General features: G+C 47.8%; 1 protein-coding gene across 1 annotated transcript in view; it reads left to right on the forward strand.

The window, feature by feature from the left end:
- Window positions 1–15,771, forward strand: part of Slc18a2 (solute carrier family 18 member A2) — a 36,235-nt gene continuing 20,464 nt past the window's right edge. The window contains exons 1-10 of the mRNA XM_015498308.2: window positions 1–104; window positions 511–645; window positions 2,058–2,412; window positions 11,331–11,389; window positions 11,654–11,737; window positions 12,004–12,096; window positions 12,862–12,951; window positions 13,065–13,108; window positions 13,180–13,240; window positions 15,165–15,260. Of these exons, the coding sequence (XP_015353794.1) occupies window positions 525–645; window positions 2,058–2,412; window positions 11,331–11,389; window positions 11,654–11,737; window positions 12,004–12,096; window positions 12,862–12,951; window positions 13,065–13,108; window positions 13,180–13,240; window positions 15,165–15,260 (1,003 nt within the window). The 5' untranslated portion in view covers window positions 1–104; window positions 511–524. The remainder of the gene's footprint in view (window positions 105–510; window positions 646–2,057; window positions 2,413–11,330; window positions 11,390–11,653; window positions 11,738–12,003; window positions 12,097–12,861; window positions 12,952–13,064; window positions 13,109–13,179; window positions 13,241–15,164; window positions 15,261–15,771) is intronic.

Here is a 15,771-nt window from a genome sequence, read left to right on the forward strand (position 1 = left end):
GGGCGGCAGACTGCGACCCCGACGGCCGCGGACGGAGCGGGAGCCCGACGTCGGCCGGGAGGCGCGGGCGTGAGGAGCCTGCAGGCAGCCGCCAGCGACACGAGGTATGCCAGCCCGGTCTTGTCCCCTGCACGGCGCGGAGGAGAGAGGGTCGGGGAGAGCGGGGAGGACCCCAAGCCACACGCGGGGGCTCCAGGGGCCCCCGGGAAGCGGGCCGCGGGGCTCACGGAGAGCAGGGTCCACGGTGCTCTCGAGCCCGCAGTCGAAGAGGGGAGACCCTCGGGCGCGGCGGGGAGCGGGACAGCCAGAGCCCAGCGGTCCCAGGTCGGTCCCCGACGACGCTCCGTGCGCTCGTGGGGATGCGCTAGCTGCCGGTGACCGAGGCTGGGCTTGCTGCTGTCGCCAGTCGCCGCGGACGACTCCTCACCCGCCGCTCACAGCCCCACCAAGTCTGAGCGCTTGGCCGGGGGCTGCCTGGCTCCCCGGCCCTTACCGCGTTCGCTCCCGCAGCCGCGTCCCGAGCCATGGCCTTGAGCGAGCTGGCACCGCTCCGCTGGCTGCAGGAGAGCCGCCACTCGCGAAAGCTCATCCTGTTCATCGTGTTCCTCGCGCTGCTGCTGGACAACATGCTGCTGACCGTCGTGGGTACGTACCGCCCCGGTGTCCCCAGCCCTCCCGGCACCCTCCTCCGGGGCTCCCTCCTCCTAGGTGCGGTCCCAGAGCTCTGCGCCTGCCTGGGAAAGTTGGAGAACACGCTTTGCAAAAGAAAAAAAGTTAAAAAAAAAAAAAAGTCCCTAAAAGACTGCAGTGCCTGGACTTGAAGGAGTTGCGTTTGTGGCTTGGCTTTCCTGGTGGTCAGGTCAAAACTGCGACATCCGATAAGACCCGAAACTTATGTTTCCTCTTGATAATTTCTTGCTTCCTTTTACCCACTTTCACCGCGATGAAAAAAAAAAAGATTTCTATTAAAGAGGAGCAGTTTCCCGAGTTCAAAATAATGCGTTCAAATAATTATGCTTGGAGAAAAGGTGGGCTAATTATTTGGTGTGATCCTTCCTTAAATAAAGGAAATGACGTTTAAATGTGTCAGTGGATGATTTGAGATGGAAGCATCTCAGCACGCAGTATAAGAGCAATTGCAACAATCCCTTTTCCTATAGTGGATTTTTGAAAAACTAAATACTTAAAATGTAGATCTCTTAATTAGCCTCGTTAACAGAAAAGTGTTTGGCATGTTTCCCCTTAATATCCCAATTTGCAGCAAATAAAAAAAACAAAACTGTTTTCATTCAAACTCTTAAGTGCTGGGTCATTTCCTCTCTCCCCATTTTCAAGTTCTCATGACAGTTTTCTGGGCCTCAGGTTTTCAGCTCAGGAGCATCCTAGCTCATGCCAGTTCAGGAACAGTTTGCCTTTGTCTTGAATGCTTTGTTTCATACACACCCAAGCTTCTGTTGTATCACACAGTTTTCTTTTTCCTTTGTGAAAGTCTACAGAATTCTTAAATCTTACGGGTTGTGTGGGAAATTGCAGATTCCCACTCACAGAATGATGAAATCGGTCTGTTGCAGAATTTCCAATTTATTGCTTCCTGCAGGTTTATCTTTTTCTAAGATGTGTAGATGTGTCATGAAATTTAGATTCCTGTTTCCTTGCTTCATTCATTTACAAATCTTTTGAGCCTCTCAGAGAAGCACTGGTTGATTCTAGATCAGCAATGACTTGACTTCAGCCCAAATTTTGCTTTTTTAAAACATTTTTTTTTCTGATGGAAAGCCATAATGAGAAACCCCACAAATGACAAAAACCTTTGGGGCCAGTCACTTTGGCACAGCAGCTGCCCCTGAGAATAGACAGAACTCCCAGGGTGTCTTGGGGCTTTGCTCTCTTCAGTGGAGCGAGCAATGTGAAATTGTTCCAGCATGTGGTCCTGCTTCTGGAGTAGATATGTCCCTTCATTGGGTCTCATTTGGCTTTTGATTAAACCATAGTTTTGCTGGCTTTTGTCTGAGGGAGGGTTTGGGGGTGGTCATCGCCTTGTTCTGCTCTTGTCCCAGTCCCCATCATCCCTAGTTACTTATACAGCATTAAGCATGAGAAAAATGCAACTGAAATCCAGACTGCCAGGCCTGCGCTCACAGCCTCTGCCTCAGGAAGCTTCCAGAGCATCTTCTCCTATTATGACAACTCTACCATGGTCACTGGGAATGCTACTGGAAACCTTCATGGGGAACAGCTGCATAGAGCTGCTACCACACAGCACATGGTGACCAACAAGTCCTCTGCCCCTTCTGACTGTCCCAGTGAAGACAAAGACCTTCTCAATGAAAATGTGCAAGTCGGTCTGCTGTTTGCCTCCAAAGCCACCGTCCAGCTCCTCACCAACCCTTTCATAGGGCTGCTGACCAACAGGTAGGTGATGGGAAGCTAGCCAAAGGGTTTATGTTTTTATCACTCCATATGCATTTCCCTGTGCCTTTCTGATTAATCAGTTGTCCATATCTCAGGAATCAGTAGCGTGTGAGCTGGGGAAAACCCAGTCTCCTTACTCTTATGTCTCTGTCCTCAGTTAACCATGACTTCCCGTTTGTTCCCTCTTCCCTCCTGTTGTTCAAAGAGTATGAAAATAGTACAGAAGACAGATCAAAGAGAACAAAACAGTGGTTCTTTATAAATGCCGAATTTCTTAATTATATTTGTCGTAATTGCCCTTGGCGGCAAGAACTCTGCGGTCAGGTCACCATGGCTGTCATTAGATCCTATATGCTCTGTGACTTTCTCTTGTCTTCTGCCTCTGGTCAAGCACCTGCTTGTTGAAAGCTGAGGTGGCAAAGGACTGAGTAGCTGCCGAAGTGAGGAGTGTGGGGAAAGTCTGGTGCATGGACCTAACTCTAAACTGATACCCAGGTCCTGGGCCACACTCTGCTCATTTCTGAGCTGTTTCTACAAGCACATAGAGAATTGAGACTATATTTTCTGGAGAATCCAAGCTGCCCGTACTAGCTTTATATGAACATAGTGTTCTGATGGTTTTGGCCCTGCATTATTTGGAATAATGGTTCACTTCTCCATTGTTGGTGGCCATCCAGTGAGTATTTTTGGTTCTACACCTGAGATAGCCCAGTTCTACCTGGCACCTGGGGGGCTCATAGCACAGGACATGGGGATCCTCACCAAAGGTTTCAGCTTCAAGAAGTGGGAGCAGTTGGGGTTAGGGTATCACGTGAACAAGTAGCCCCAGAGGCAGAAATTCAAAAATGGCAGGGAAGAGAGTGCCCAGAGTCCTACCTTCCAGCCAGTGCCAGAGCTGTGACAGAGATAAAGACTAGAGAGGGAGGAAGAGTGAACTAAGGGGACAGGGCTGAGGAGAAAGGCTCCTAGGTGAGGCTGTGAGGCCTCAAGTGCCAGGCCAGAAGTGGGAAGCAGTTGGGAGCCATCTGAGATTCCAGAACCAAACTGAAGAGCCAGTGAACCAAGCAGTGGGGAGGTGGGAAGGAGCAGGAGTGGCTGCATAATTTGTGGTCCCAGTGCAAAATGAAAATGCAGAACCCTTGTTCAAATGCTGTGAAGCCTTTCAAGATGGCAGTGACAGGGCACTGAGCCAAGCAGAAGCCCTTCTGAGAGTGGAGCCCTGTGCTTCTGTGGACCTGGGGTGGTGGCAGGGGCTCACAGAAGGTATGGCAGATCTCGTCTTCTTCCAGCACCAGCTGTCCTTGGACACATGGGGTAGCTGCTTGGAGCTCACAGTGAAGTGCACAGGAGCACATTTCCAACTGCAGTTTAATTTCTAGACTGAGTAATGCTGTTGAATCCATGTTAACCATCCCAGGCCATGGCCAGCCCTCCCTTCTGCAGAGCAGGATGAGATAGCTGCCACAAACCATACTCAGTTAGCCCTGGATGGGCTGACTGTGAGCCCACCAAGAAGCACCATTATGGAGGTGACATTCTGCCGTTCCTCTGTTCTCCAGGAAAAACAAACACCTCAGGAGTTGCAGAATTATTTTCTTTCTTTTTTTTCAAGACTAAGAGTGCTTCTTAAAATATATCTGACATAATTACAGAAAACTGCTCAGGGTTTTGTATCCCAGAGGAGCAAACAGCTCAAATACTATATGTGAAAATTGAGGATGTTATTGTGGCAATGTTTTGCAGGTCTCATGGGTGGAAATGTTACTAACCCTGGATGTAATACTTGGAAATGCCCTGAAATAATGTCAGTATTCGAATCTTGCAAATGTAAATGGCAAATGAAAACCTTTTAAGAATCCCCGTTTTGTTTTTAAGATGCTTTGCTTATGCCAGGAGGAACAAACTTGTTTATAATCCGTGAGGCCTTTCCACTAGTAAATGCTGCAAGTTCTTTGAGGTTGCAGCCAGCTAAGGTTTATATTTGGGGCTATAAAAAGTTGACCTCCAAGAGAATACTAAGTTTATCTTGTGACTTGTAAAATTTAGTCTATCCTTTTTTAAAAAAGTATTTTTTTAGTTGTAGTTGTCAATACTTTTATTTTATTTATTTATTTTTATGTGGTGCTGCAGATCGAACCAGTGCTTCACACATGCTAGGCAAGCACTCTGCCACTGAGCTATAGCCCCTGCCCAAATTTAATCATTCTTGTAGTAGGTGATCCACTTTAGAAATCATTGAGAGCAAAATTGTAACCCTTAACTAGTTTCCCCAGTTACCCAGCAAATGGAAAACCATCACTAGTATCCAGTGCTGCCTGTAATGTAGAAATTCAAACAAATTTTAATATTGATGTAGGCAAAACAATTGAGTCAATTCCATCATCTCTTCAAAATGACTGTGGTACTCTCTAAGCCCAGTAGATGTAAATTTGGGGACTTATGGTTCCTCTAGGCACTCCAGGACTCTGCTTCCCTCCATAGTTTAGATGGAAACTAACACAAAAAGGACAAATACATTCCATTTGCACAGAAAGAACAAAGGGACAGGTCCCTTTGTCCTTGTGAGCCATTGCAGACAGTCTTTTGATGTAATTTGGGCCAGTCTCATCCTCAATTACCAAGAGGAGGTATGACTCACGTTTTCTGTGTAGTTGGTAAGCACGTGTGTTTACAACAGCATTCTAAAGTTGGTGAGTGTTTTTGATTAAAAGAGGAGCAAAAACCATTATGCATAACTTATGTTTTTAGTGAAATAAACAAGTGTACTTACACAGTATTTTAAGATTGGCTCCTGTATTCCTGGAGAAATTAGTGAGAAATTAAAACCATGACGTGGGAACTTGCAGAGACTTTCATAAAAGCTTTTGGGCCAGTTTCAGGTTTAATGGGCAAAGGAGCTTGTAGAACAGGAGGAGAAATGTTATGGGAGTCCTGGGCTTAACCGAGCCTTGACTTCAGGGGCCCCAACAAACCAGGACTGGCCACTCCTTGCAACAGAAAAGGTCACAGTGAAAGTCAGGAAAGGAGCATTGACCAATATGGCCATGTTGGGAAGGCAAGATGAGACCCAGCATCTCAGCCCTGTCTTTGGGTGCTGACGGGAGCATACAGAAAAAATTGGGGCAGGGGCCAGAGGTCTGCATAATTAGGTCATTTTGGCCAAACAGTTGTCTGGTTGTTCAGTTCTGGTTCTGTGAGATTGCTCTAGAAGAGTCCTTACTGCTTGAGGGGGCGATTTTCACTTGTTCCCCAGGGTGTTTGTCTCTCAAACCCATGATCCTGGCAGAGGGTAGTGACTGGAAACTTCTAGGCTCGACTCCTGCAGTCTGAGACAGGGTGTTGTGAATCTTACTTCAGTCTTGAAGGGGGAGCGAGAGAGGTTAGGTAAATATATTTCTGGTAAACCTTGTATTAATATTTAGATGAACACTCTTTACATGGTCAGTGTGCCTGCATGCAGAACTGAGCGGGACCTGACCCAAAGTTTAAGGTAATAAAGGAGACAAAATAAAACTAGAGACACCAAGCTCTAGCCTGCTTTTACTTACCGTGGTTGGGCACCTGCAGGCTTGAGTAGGGAGCCACTGCTTTTAGTAAAGGTGGACTCAGTCTCTGTGAGGAAAGCCTTTGCCCTCAGCCACAGTAGGGCTATAATCCCACGTCTGTGTACTGTCCCTGTTTCAAGGCTCTGTTCTCCCCACTCCTGTTCTTTGTACCTGCTTACAATTATACAGCTTGTGCTTTTAGCTACTGAAAATAAAGAATACAGGTTAAAAAAATCTGTCATTCTTGCATTTTCTTGGGCCCTTTCTGGTTGTACCACACTAAATAGGTAAAGGTATATAGAGTTTTAATCAGCGGCCAGAGAATTTGGAAAAAAAAAAAAATCAGCCTAATTTCTTTGGACCTGGACTTTTTCTGGCTCCAGCTCCTGATGTGAGCTGGCCCAGCTTTGTAAATCCCCCAAAACTCAAGGAGCTGCTTAGTCAGACTGGTAGGAGCCATGACTCTTTGAAGCCCCTGGCTTTAATTTAAGGGGGGCCCATTCTGAGATGAGACATCCAGCACCACATCGGCCCCAGCCCCACCCTGTATTCATGGTCATGATGGTGCCACCTTAGTGCCTTTTGTCAGATGATACAAGAAGGTGGACAGCTTGTCTGTTGTTTTAAGTGTTAGGGTAAGTCTCTGGCCTAACTCTGAAAACACAAAGTAGCCATCTTACGAAGTGTTTAAGTGTCCGTTTGGCAGTAATCTGATACAAATTATTCTTTCATTGACTCTTCGGTTACTATATTTCCACTGAAAATATGTGACCACATGAGGAACAAAGGGCATTTGATTTTGTCATATGTCATTGTCAAGTATCTAGCAGCACTTTTTAATGCCTGAGCCTGCCTTGCTCGACTCAATTTCCATCTTGGAGGTTCGTGTGACTTACTTTACAATTCCAGTTGAACTATTCATTTCAGAGTTGTGGTCATGAATAACAGGAGGTAGCAAAATTATACTAGTGACACCTCTCATCATTTGGCCCAGTAAGTGGATTTTAAGCTTATATGTACATAAAAGGAACGCTCACAGACAATGTGAAAACAAGTTTCCCTTTCCCCTGCCATAATTCAAGCAAAGATGTGGCTCCTTTTTCTCTTCTTTCTTTTTTGGTGCTGGAATTTGATCCTGGGGCCTCATTCATGCTAGCTTGTCCTCTATTACTGAGCTACCCCCAGCTCAGTGTGTGGCATCCTGGTCTGCCCTTGCCTAGTGTAAAGTTTAAATAGTAGTTGCAGCTTTAGAACCAAAAGATATTCCAAACCTTCCAGCCAGCTGGGGAAGGAGTTAACGGCATTGCTGGGGCTGTCTCCCTTGGCTTCCTCCTTAGCCGTCATTGTCTGGGTGGTCTGTTTTTTATCAAGCCAGAGTCAGTGGCTTAATTTATTTCCATAGTTACCTAGTCGAGTTGAAAGCAGTTATTTTTCCATACAAATCTTAGCTAACATCTGAATGACAAGGAGGAAGCTAGCTACGGGGCATGAAATCTCTCTGAAATCTTACTGGGGTTATTATTTTCTCTCTCTCTCTCTCTCTCTCTCTCTCTCAGCTTCAGCCAGTTACTCTAAAGTGGGCTTTGCAAGAATCATCAGTGACCTATTCAGCTTCTCTATGAACAGGGGAACCGGCTGTTCTGGACAGGGATCTCCCACTCCAGATGTTGCAGGGATGGTAGAAGCACAGTATGACAGAGTCTTCACTTTGAAATCAGAATAAACTGCAGTGGAATTAGAGCAGTTCTCGTGGGAGCAAAGATTGCAGTTGAGCTGGTGTTGGGAACAGGGCCCCCACCTCAGGAAGGGCAGTAATTCGTGGGCCACATAAATACCTGCTTACATCTTCTATCTGCAGAAGACCTGCAAACCTCAGGGCTAAACCTGAGGATTTTGTTTCATTTAATAAATGATTGACAAACTTCCTATTATATCCAAGAAAATTTGAAATATCATCCTGTTCCTTGACATTCACTTCCTGTTCCACCTTTTAGGAGTGATCTCAGGTAATTAAAAGGGAGCAGATCCCTTTGTCTTATCTGGTGATGGTTCACCCTGCTGGGTCCTTACTTTGTGTCCTTCCTTTTATCATTTCCCAAAGTAGAAGAAACTGTGGTCTTTGCAAGCTAAGAATAGTCTACCTTAGCCTCTCTGGCAAAGAGAAACTACTTATTAGCATTTGAGAATAAATATCATTTGTCAGTGGCCATTAAGGGACATATGGGTTTCTCCACTGACTAGGTCTGTGTAATTAACCTAACTTTTATTGTTTTCACATATTTTCCTAGGATTCAATATGTGATTTTTAATCTTCCTCAAATTGGGTTAACTGCTCCCTGAGGCTTTATAGAGGATGACTGTGGGCTGGCATGACTCACTGGGAGATGATGGACGTTTGGTTAAACGTTGGCTGAATCAGATCTAGCTCTGCTGGTAATACGTTAATTGAGATGGCCTTGAATCCAGATAAGAGGCCAACTCAGATGGTTATGACTAACATCAGTTGAGCTTCTGTCTATTTGTAGACATTGTAGGGAAAGACAAAGGGCTTTGTGTTCTGCCCACTACACAGTGACCCAAGGGTATGGACCACCCTCTTTCTGATGTGAGTGTGCAATTTTTGGGCTGGAGGAGTTTGAGGTTGGAGACCTAGCAGCCACCTGTTGGGTCTGATTTGCCTTGGGGCTGAGTACCAGGTAAAGATGCTGCCAGGCACTGGCCACTGGGCAGCCCTGTCAATGGCTTGGCCAGTGCTGAAGGTGCTACAGCTGTGTGTCTGGCAGGAAGGTAGCTTTTGCTCTCTGCAGTTGGGGGTGAGCCACTCCATCTCACCGAAGACCACGAAGGCTATTAACTGGCCAGTCCGGGTGTTTCCACCCAGCTCTGCATTCAGTTATTCCATACATGCTTTGCTAAAACCCAGAGAAATTTTAAATGGATAGTATTGCAGTGTTTATAAAGCAAATGCAGCCTGAGGCTTGGTGAGAAGACCCGTGTGTGAGCACACAGCCCTGTGGACTTTGATGAGATTGTGCACCTCCATCCCAAGTATCACTGGGAATGTCCGTCCCTGGGGCTAGTGTACCCACATGTATGCCAGCAGGACCTGGCACACATTAGATACTCACAGTATACCTGCCACCTGTGGGACAGGTTACATACCTTCTGGAACCCTAGTGCTGGCTGCTGAAAAGCAGGCATAAAGGCCAAAGGAACTGCAGGATCCCCAGGCCATCTGCCTTCACGATGCAATCAGAGAGTGTCCTAGCCTCCTGGGAAGAGCATGGCTCCGTGGCTTCCAGCCAACCCCAGCTATGTCCTGTCATGGGACCTCAGCTGCTGGCCATGGTAGACTGGTTGTGGTATCACTGGTGGTTTGGGGCCACAGATGGGTTGTTGAATTTTCTTGAGTTCTGACCTGAAACCATTCAGGACTTTTGCCTGCAGTCTGCAAAGGGACCAGAAATGTCTTTTGTGGCCACAGGGCTCCACGTTAAGGCTTTATTAATAACCAAAGCTAAGACCTGGTGAAGGGAGGTAAACCCCTAATTCCAGTGGCTTTGACACACATATCGGGCGCTTCAACTACGGGGTTTCCCAAATGTATGTTGAAAGGGATGAGAGGCCTGTATTTATTCCAGGGGAGCCACGAACATTGTGAGCTGTCTATTCTTTCACAAGATGTGTCACAGTTTCTGAAAATAAACTGCCTGTGAGCTCTTGCTGAGCCTCTTGAATTTTGCCTTATTCAGTGCCCATCAATGCCTTGTGAGACCCCAGTGGGGTTTCTTTGGTCCTTATGAATAAGGAGCACAGAGCACTCGGCTGGGGCGGCTGAGATGAGAGAAGCTGCCCTGTGATGGCCATGTGAACTGTGGCTCAGGATCCCCGTGTCTCTCCTCTTCACCTGATTTGCTTGGAGCCCCCTTTGTGAATTGTGAGCTCATCTCAGTTCACATCAGGGAATCTTTTCCGGGAGGGGGACTGAACTGACTGAGAATCTGTTACAATTTTGAGAGGCTATTTATATTTTTGGTACTTGGTTTCTGGATGCACACAAAGCCATTTTAAAAACTGTGAATATAGTCAGGAGAACTTTTGGAAAGATTCCATTTAAAGCCACTTCTGCCCTTTACGTCCCTGGGGAAAAGCTACCACAGGAAAAGCTCTGGACTGAAGGAAAGCTAGTGGCCCGACTGAAACTAGTCCAATGACGTTGGACAAGTCATTCTTTCAAGCCTTGGTTTCCTTATTTGTAAAATGGGGGCGTGGTTGTGTGCTTTTAGGAAATTATTGAACTGGTTGGTCTATGTGTTTGTAGGGTTGGGTGCACCCTTTAAATGAAGATGCTGTGATTGTGACTTTTTATGAGAGACTGGGACGCAAGAACCCGTCCAGGCATGTCTGGGCTCATCAGCTTTTGCCCTCCTGCCTTCCTGGGTTCACTTGGTCCCTCTCCAGGTTTCTGGGGCCTGGGCTGTTGTGGTTTGGAAGAAGCCTACAGTAGGGCAGTGGCTCATCCAGTGGGGGCCCTGCCTGCTCAGGGCTGAGGGGCAGGCAGCTGCCTGGGGCTGCAGGGCCGCTGCACAGCAGGGAGTTCTCGACACCGCAGCAAAGCAGAGGAAGGAGAGGGAGGAAATGAAATTTCTGAAGCGCCTTCTGTGCTCCAGGCACCCGGTGGACAGTTTATCATCCACATCTCTACATTCCGGCCCTAGAAGATAGGGTAGCCTCTCCCTGGGCTGAGCCGACCTACGTGGCTTTAGGCAGGGTCACGTGTCAGGCAGCCAGGCATCTGGCCTGGTGCTGGAGCCCTGTGTGGGAGGGTGATTTTCCTTAGAGAGAAATTTGGGTTTTGAATTTTTGTACAGAAAAATGAGGTGTATCTTTTGAGGTGGCCTCACTGGGGTCAACGGGAAGGCAGGTTTTAAAACCACCTCCTAGACAGCGTGGTTGTCTCTGCTGCCAACTGAAGCACTTGATAGCCTTTTACCAGAGTCAGGTGATTGCAGTTGGTCCCCTTGGGGACGTTCTAGCAAAGACTATAATCAAAGAGATTTAAAAAAAGGGGATGGTGGTGGTGGAACTGGGGGCCATGTATTTTGGGTATGTTCTGGGTTACTTGCTCATATTGTGTTGACATTTATTCCAGAGAAATTTCTGTTCCGAGTGGCAGTCTACAAATGTATTCACGTTCTAAGACAGTCCAAACACTGAAAGGTCACATAGGAAACACTGAGGATATGAATTTTTAGAAAAGCCAACCAAGCGCTTATCTGTCTGATCCCAAAGGATAACCAGGAGAGAATCAATATAAAGCCTTAAAAAAATACCCAGCAGTCACCAGATTTCCCTCATGTTTGTGTTTTGCAGAATTGGCTATCCCATTCCTATGTTTACGGGATTCTGCATCATGTTTATCTCAACAATTAGTAAGTGTCTCATGTTTGCCTTCTGAGTGTGGGTCTCAGAATGAATCCATGAGCTGAGAATCAGAATACAACCTGGGGTGTGTGTATGGGTAACAGCTACAGAAAGCAGCGGCAGAGGGGACCTCCTGGAGCAAGAGCACAGTGTAGGAACATTGAAATGCTCCTTTGGAAAAGGGTGGGCCTCAGAAAGCCCCAGTTGGGATGGTTCCATCCTGTCCTCAGGGGCATGGCCCTAACAGCTGGACTGGCCTCTTGTCTTGGCAGTGTTTGCCTTCTCCAGCAGCTATGCCTTCCTGCTGATCGCCAGGTCCCTGCAGGGCATTGGCTCCTCCTGCTCATCCGTAGCTGGTAGGTGTGGAAACAACTGTTGGAGGGGGAGACCCAGCCCTGTCCTGTGCAGCCCTTGCACAGCTTGTTGAACTTGGGGACTCAAGGCTGGGTGGTGGTGGGGATTCTCAGAGAAGGTGCCCTCTTCCTTCTTGGATTTCGCTTGGTTTTATGTGTCAGTTAATCTCACAGTTTCCAGAAGATCCCTGGTCTGGCTGGGGAGAGAGGGTAAGTCACAGATGCCTCTGAGCGCCCTCCAGCTGTTGACTGTGTCTTCTCCTGTTTAGGGATGGGCATGCTTGCCAGTGTGTACACAGATGATGAGGAGAGAGGCAACGCTATGGGGATCGCCTTAGGAGGCCTGGCCATGGGGGTCTTAGGTGGGTAAGGCCATCATGCGAGCTTGCAGGCAGAAGAGGCCTGTCTGGCTTTGGGCAGTGACAGTCCTTGCCCAGTGGCCCTGGATACAGTGGGAACAAGTCTATATTTACACTGACAGATTCCCCAGCTGCCCCCCAATCTGCCTTTCTATTTCCTACTTTCAGGGAGACTGTGGAAGATAGTGGGAAGAGTCCTGAGTTAGGAGGACCTGATCTTTGGTCTCCCAAACCTCCTTTGGCCCTAATGAAAAAGAAAGGGTTGAGCAGGAAGGTCTCAGACCCTCAAACATTCTGAGTTATCCAGAGAACTTTCCAACCGCCTGTGTCTGCCTCCCCAGAATGCCCTCCCACACAGACTTCATAGGCCAGGGGACAGATCTCTCCCCTGAGGGAGAGTTGGATCCTTTCTCTTTTTCTCTGACATTTGGCCTTCATTTGGAGGCATGGTTCCCATCTGTGCCAGTCTGGAGCAGTGGAACCCAGATGCCCCTTTCCTGGGCTCTGGAAGTGGTGCTGTCCTGTGCCTAAACCGGTTCCTGTCCCCCCTTGCCTTTTCAGTGGCCTTATATGCTCTTCCCACTTCTCAGGTGAAAATCCACCTGGAGGAAGCTGTTGAGGCAACTTAGTATTGACGACATAGAATGTAGGGTGTGTACCCCAGATCTTTCTTTGGAACAGAGTAGAGAGGGAAATGCAAGAAGCAAGTAATGGTTCTGGTCCGGGGCAGGGCGTCCACGAGGCTGGCATGGCTCCTCTCTCCCACAGTGGGCCCGCCCTTCGGGAGTGTGCTGTATGAGTTCGTGGGGAAGACGGCTCCGTTCCTGGTGCTGGCTGCCTTGGTGCTCCTGGATGGAGGTGAGTGAGGCCGTGTGGGCACTGTTGCTGTGACCATGGCCCGCACGAGGGTGCATGATCAGGGCCACACCTGCTTCCTGAAAAGGGGATCCTCTGTGTTTTTTCCCTTGCAGCTATTCAGCTCTTTGTGCTCCAGCCATCCCGGGTGCAGCCAGAGGTGAGCAGCTGGGGAGTGAGGGCCGGCGGTAGCCACAGTGACTCTTCTAAACTCCTGTTTTTGCTTGACAGAGTCAGAAGGGGACGCCTCTAACCACTCTGTTGAAGGACCCATACATCCTCATTGCCGCAGGTGAGGCTTCCAGGTTCTTCACAGTCGAGGCCACACCCTTGAGGCTGGAGTGGGTGGCAGGTACCAGTTTCCATATTGCTGCTGGAAATGTAGGGCAATGGAAGAAGCCAAAGACAAGAGGGGTTAAAAGTCTCAGGAAATGGTTTTCTTCTGTCATTGATTTCTGACCCTTAGACAAGGTCTCTTTTGTGTTTCACTTGGGGCAAATCTAAATGGTATGCACCATGCTCTGCAGAGCTGCCAGAGTCACATTGTGCCCCGGGGACGCCCTGCCTCAGAGTTTTGTTTGAAGCTAAGCCTGCTCATTCCCTTTGTGTCAAAGTCATCATTGTTTGGCCTTGAACTTTCTGGAAGGATCTGCACTGCTGAGGTCTTCAGTGGGCATACTGCTTCTCTTAGCTACTGACAGTGGAGCCCCAGAGGGCCCAGGGGACCCCTCTCCTCCTGCAGGAGCACATCCCCATGGAGCAGCTGGCAGGTCGCAGAAATCACCCTTTAGTGAAAGGTCACGCCTTTGGTTTCTTGGCGTGGATGGGCTAAGAGAAAGCTTTAGGGTTCTGTGACTCTGGGGAAGGGGAAAGGCTGCATTCATCCAAGAGGCTGTTCCCAGTCTGTCTAGGTAGCAGTAGGCCACCTCCCTGCTTGACAAGGGACCAGGTTCATGTAGGTGCTGCCTGGACCTGAGGCCAAGGTCAGCAGGGCCCTGGTGTCAGGCGTCAGGTCTGGCTAGTGCTCTCTGGGGTGGCCCCGCAGTGAGGCATCACACACAGCTATGGTGAGATTTTTCTAAGCAGGGCTCCAGCTGTCCAGGAGGACTGGGGTGCTTGGGCCCCTGGCCCTGCTGTCCCCGAGGCCATTTAAAGGCTAGTTTTGTTTAATCCTGCTGCTGTTGGCTTTTGTAGAATTGGGAAGCTGGTGCTGAGACCTCTTCCTGCAGCAGGCCCTGCAAAGCACAGGTAGCATCCCAGAGCTCAGATGTACCTGGAGCCCTGGCCATTGAAGTGTGGGGATGAGGAGGGTGTGGTTGGGGACCAGGTCTCAGAGATATGACTCCCTGAACCTTGGGCATACCTGGTTTGCCTGCCTAGAATTTCTTGAAGTCTTACTGCCTGGTCCCATTCATGAAAGGAAATACAGAGATATACTCAGTACCGTCAGACCATCCCCAGTTCTGGGGCAGGGGAGTTGGGAACAAGGTGGGTGGGAGGAGAGTCCAATCATTTCTATGTTCTGCCTTTAAATGTCACAGAGAATGAAAAGATCTCTCATTACGTGTGCAGCTTCATCACGATTGCAAGAGTTCTTTGAATTTGTTCTAGCAAATTACAGGTTCCATGGAACACAATACAGGAGGCTCCCAGATTGATGGAGACAGTTCTGTGTGTCTTTTTCCAGATTGTTCTATATTTACAAAGGGTCTAGTTAACAGAGTGATAATATTTGCATAGGTACCTTGTATGTTTAGTTGATTAAAAAAAATCCCTCCATAGCACACCTGTGCTAACTGCACTGTGGTCTTTCTTGGATTTTCTGGCATTTCAGGGAATCATTAGAAATGTCCACGTTCATTGCACAATAAAACATAGTCACAAGAGCTCAGGTTGTCATCACCATGTGTGGCCTGGAAATTGCTGGCTGCTGGGCGGCCTCAGGCAGGTTCCTTCATTAATAGATTGGATAGATTAACCAAATGACCAGTCAGCGCCCTCTAGTTCTAACCTCATGACTCTGGGATTCTACTTGTTTAAAATTATAATAACAAAAAACTCCTTGTTAGCTCTTTGGCTTGTTGTTTTACCTTTTCCTTATGGAAGGAGGAGAAGTTCTAGATAATGTGAGCTGGGGTCCAACTGTGTTTGGCGAGACCGTGGAGGACACTCAGGACCTGAAGTCTAAGCATACTCACTCTCTTCCTCCTTCAAAGGCTCCATCTGCTTCGCCAACATGGGGATCGCCATGCTGGAGCCAGCCCTGCCCATCTGGATGATGGAGACTATGTGTTCCCGAAAGTGGCAGCTGGGTAAGGACTGGGGTGGGTTCTTTGGATTCTAGAACTTTTATCCCCAGAGTGGTTCCCATCAGTGCAGCCCTACTGAATTGAACCAGGATGATGCAGTGATTGCTTCTGTTTGACTGCTGTTAGGGTCAATGTCTAGGGTACTTTTGGGGTCTGTTTCAGCTCTGGGTTTTACATCATCCCTGATGAAAGCTTCAGATGGAAAGGTTAAAGTATAATATGAGATTGAGACTGATATAGAGATATATAGAGAGAATATTCACAAACTTTTATTAAATTGCTACTTCTTTTATTTCATTATTGTTAATCTCTGCTATTCTATAAACTTTGGCATAGGTGCATAGGTGTTTAGGGAAAATGATATATGCAGGATTTGGTATTATCTGTAGTTTCAGGCATTCACTAGGGGTCTTGGAACATTTCCTCCACAGAGAAGGGGGTACCACTGTAAATGCGTCACAGTTTTTTGTTATTGTTGTTGTTGGCATTTAGCATTGATATTTTTGTGACTGTA

This window comes from Marmota marmota, unplaced genomic scaffold, assembly GCF_001458135.2.
Source record: "Marmota marmota marmota unplaced genomic scaffold, marMar, whole genome shotgun sequence".
In the NCBI taxonomy this organism is placed as follows: domain Eukaryota; kingdom Metazoa; phylum Chordata; class Mammalia; order Rodentia; family Sciuridae; genus Marmota; species Marmota marmota.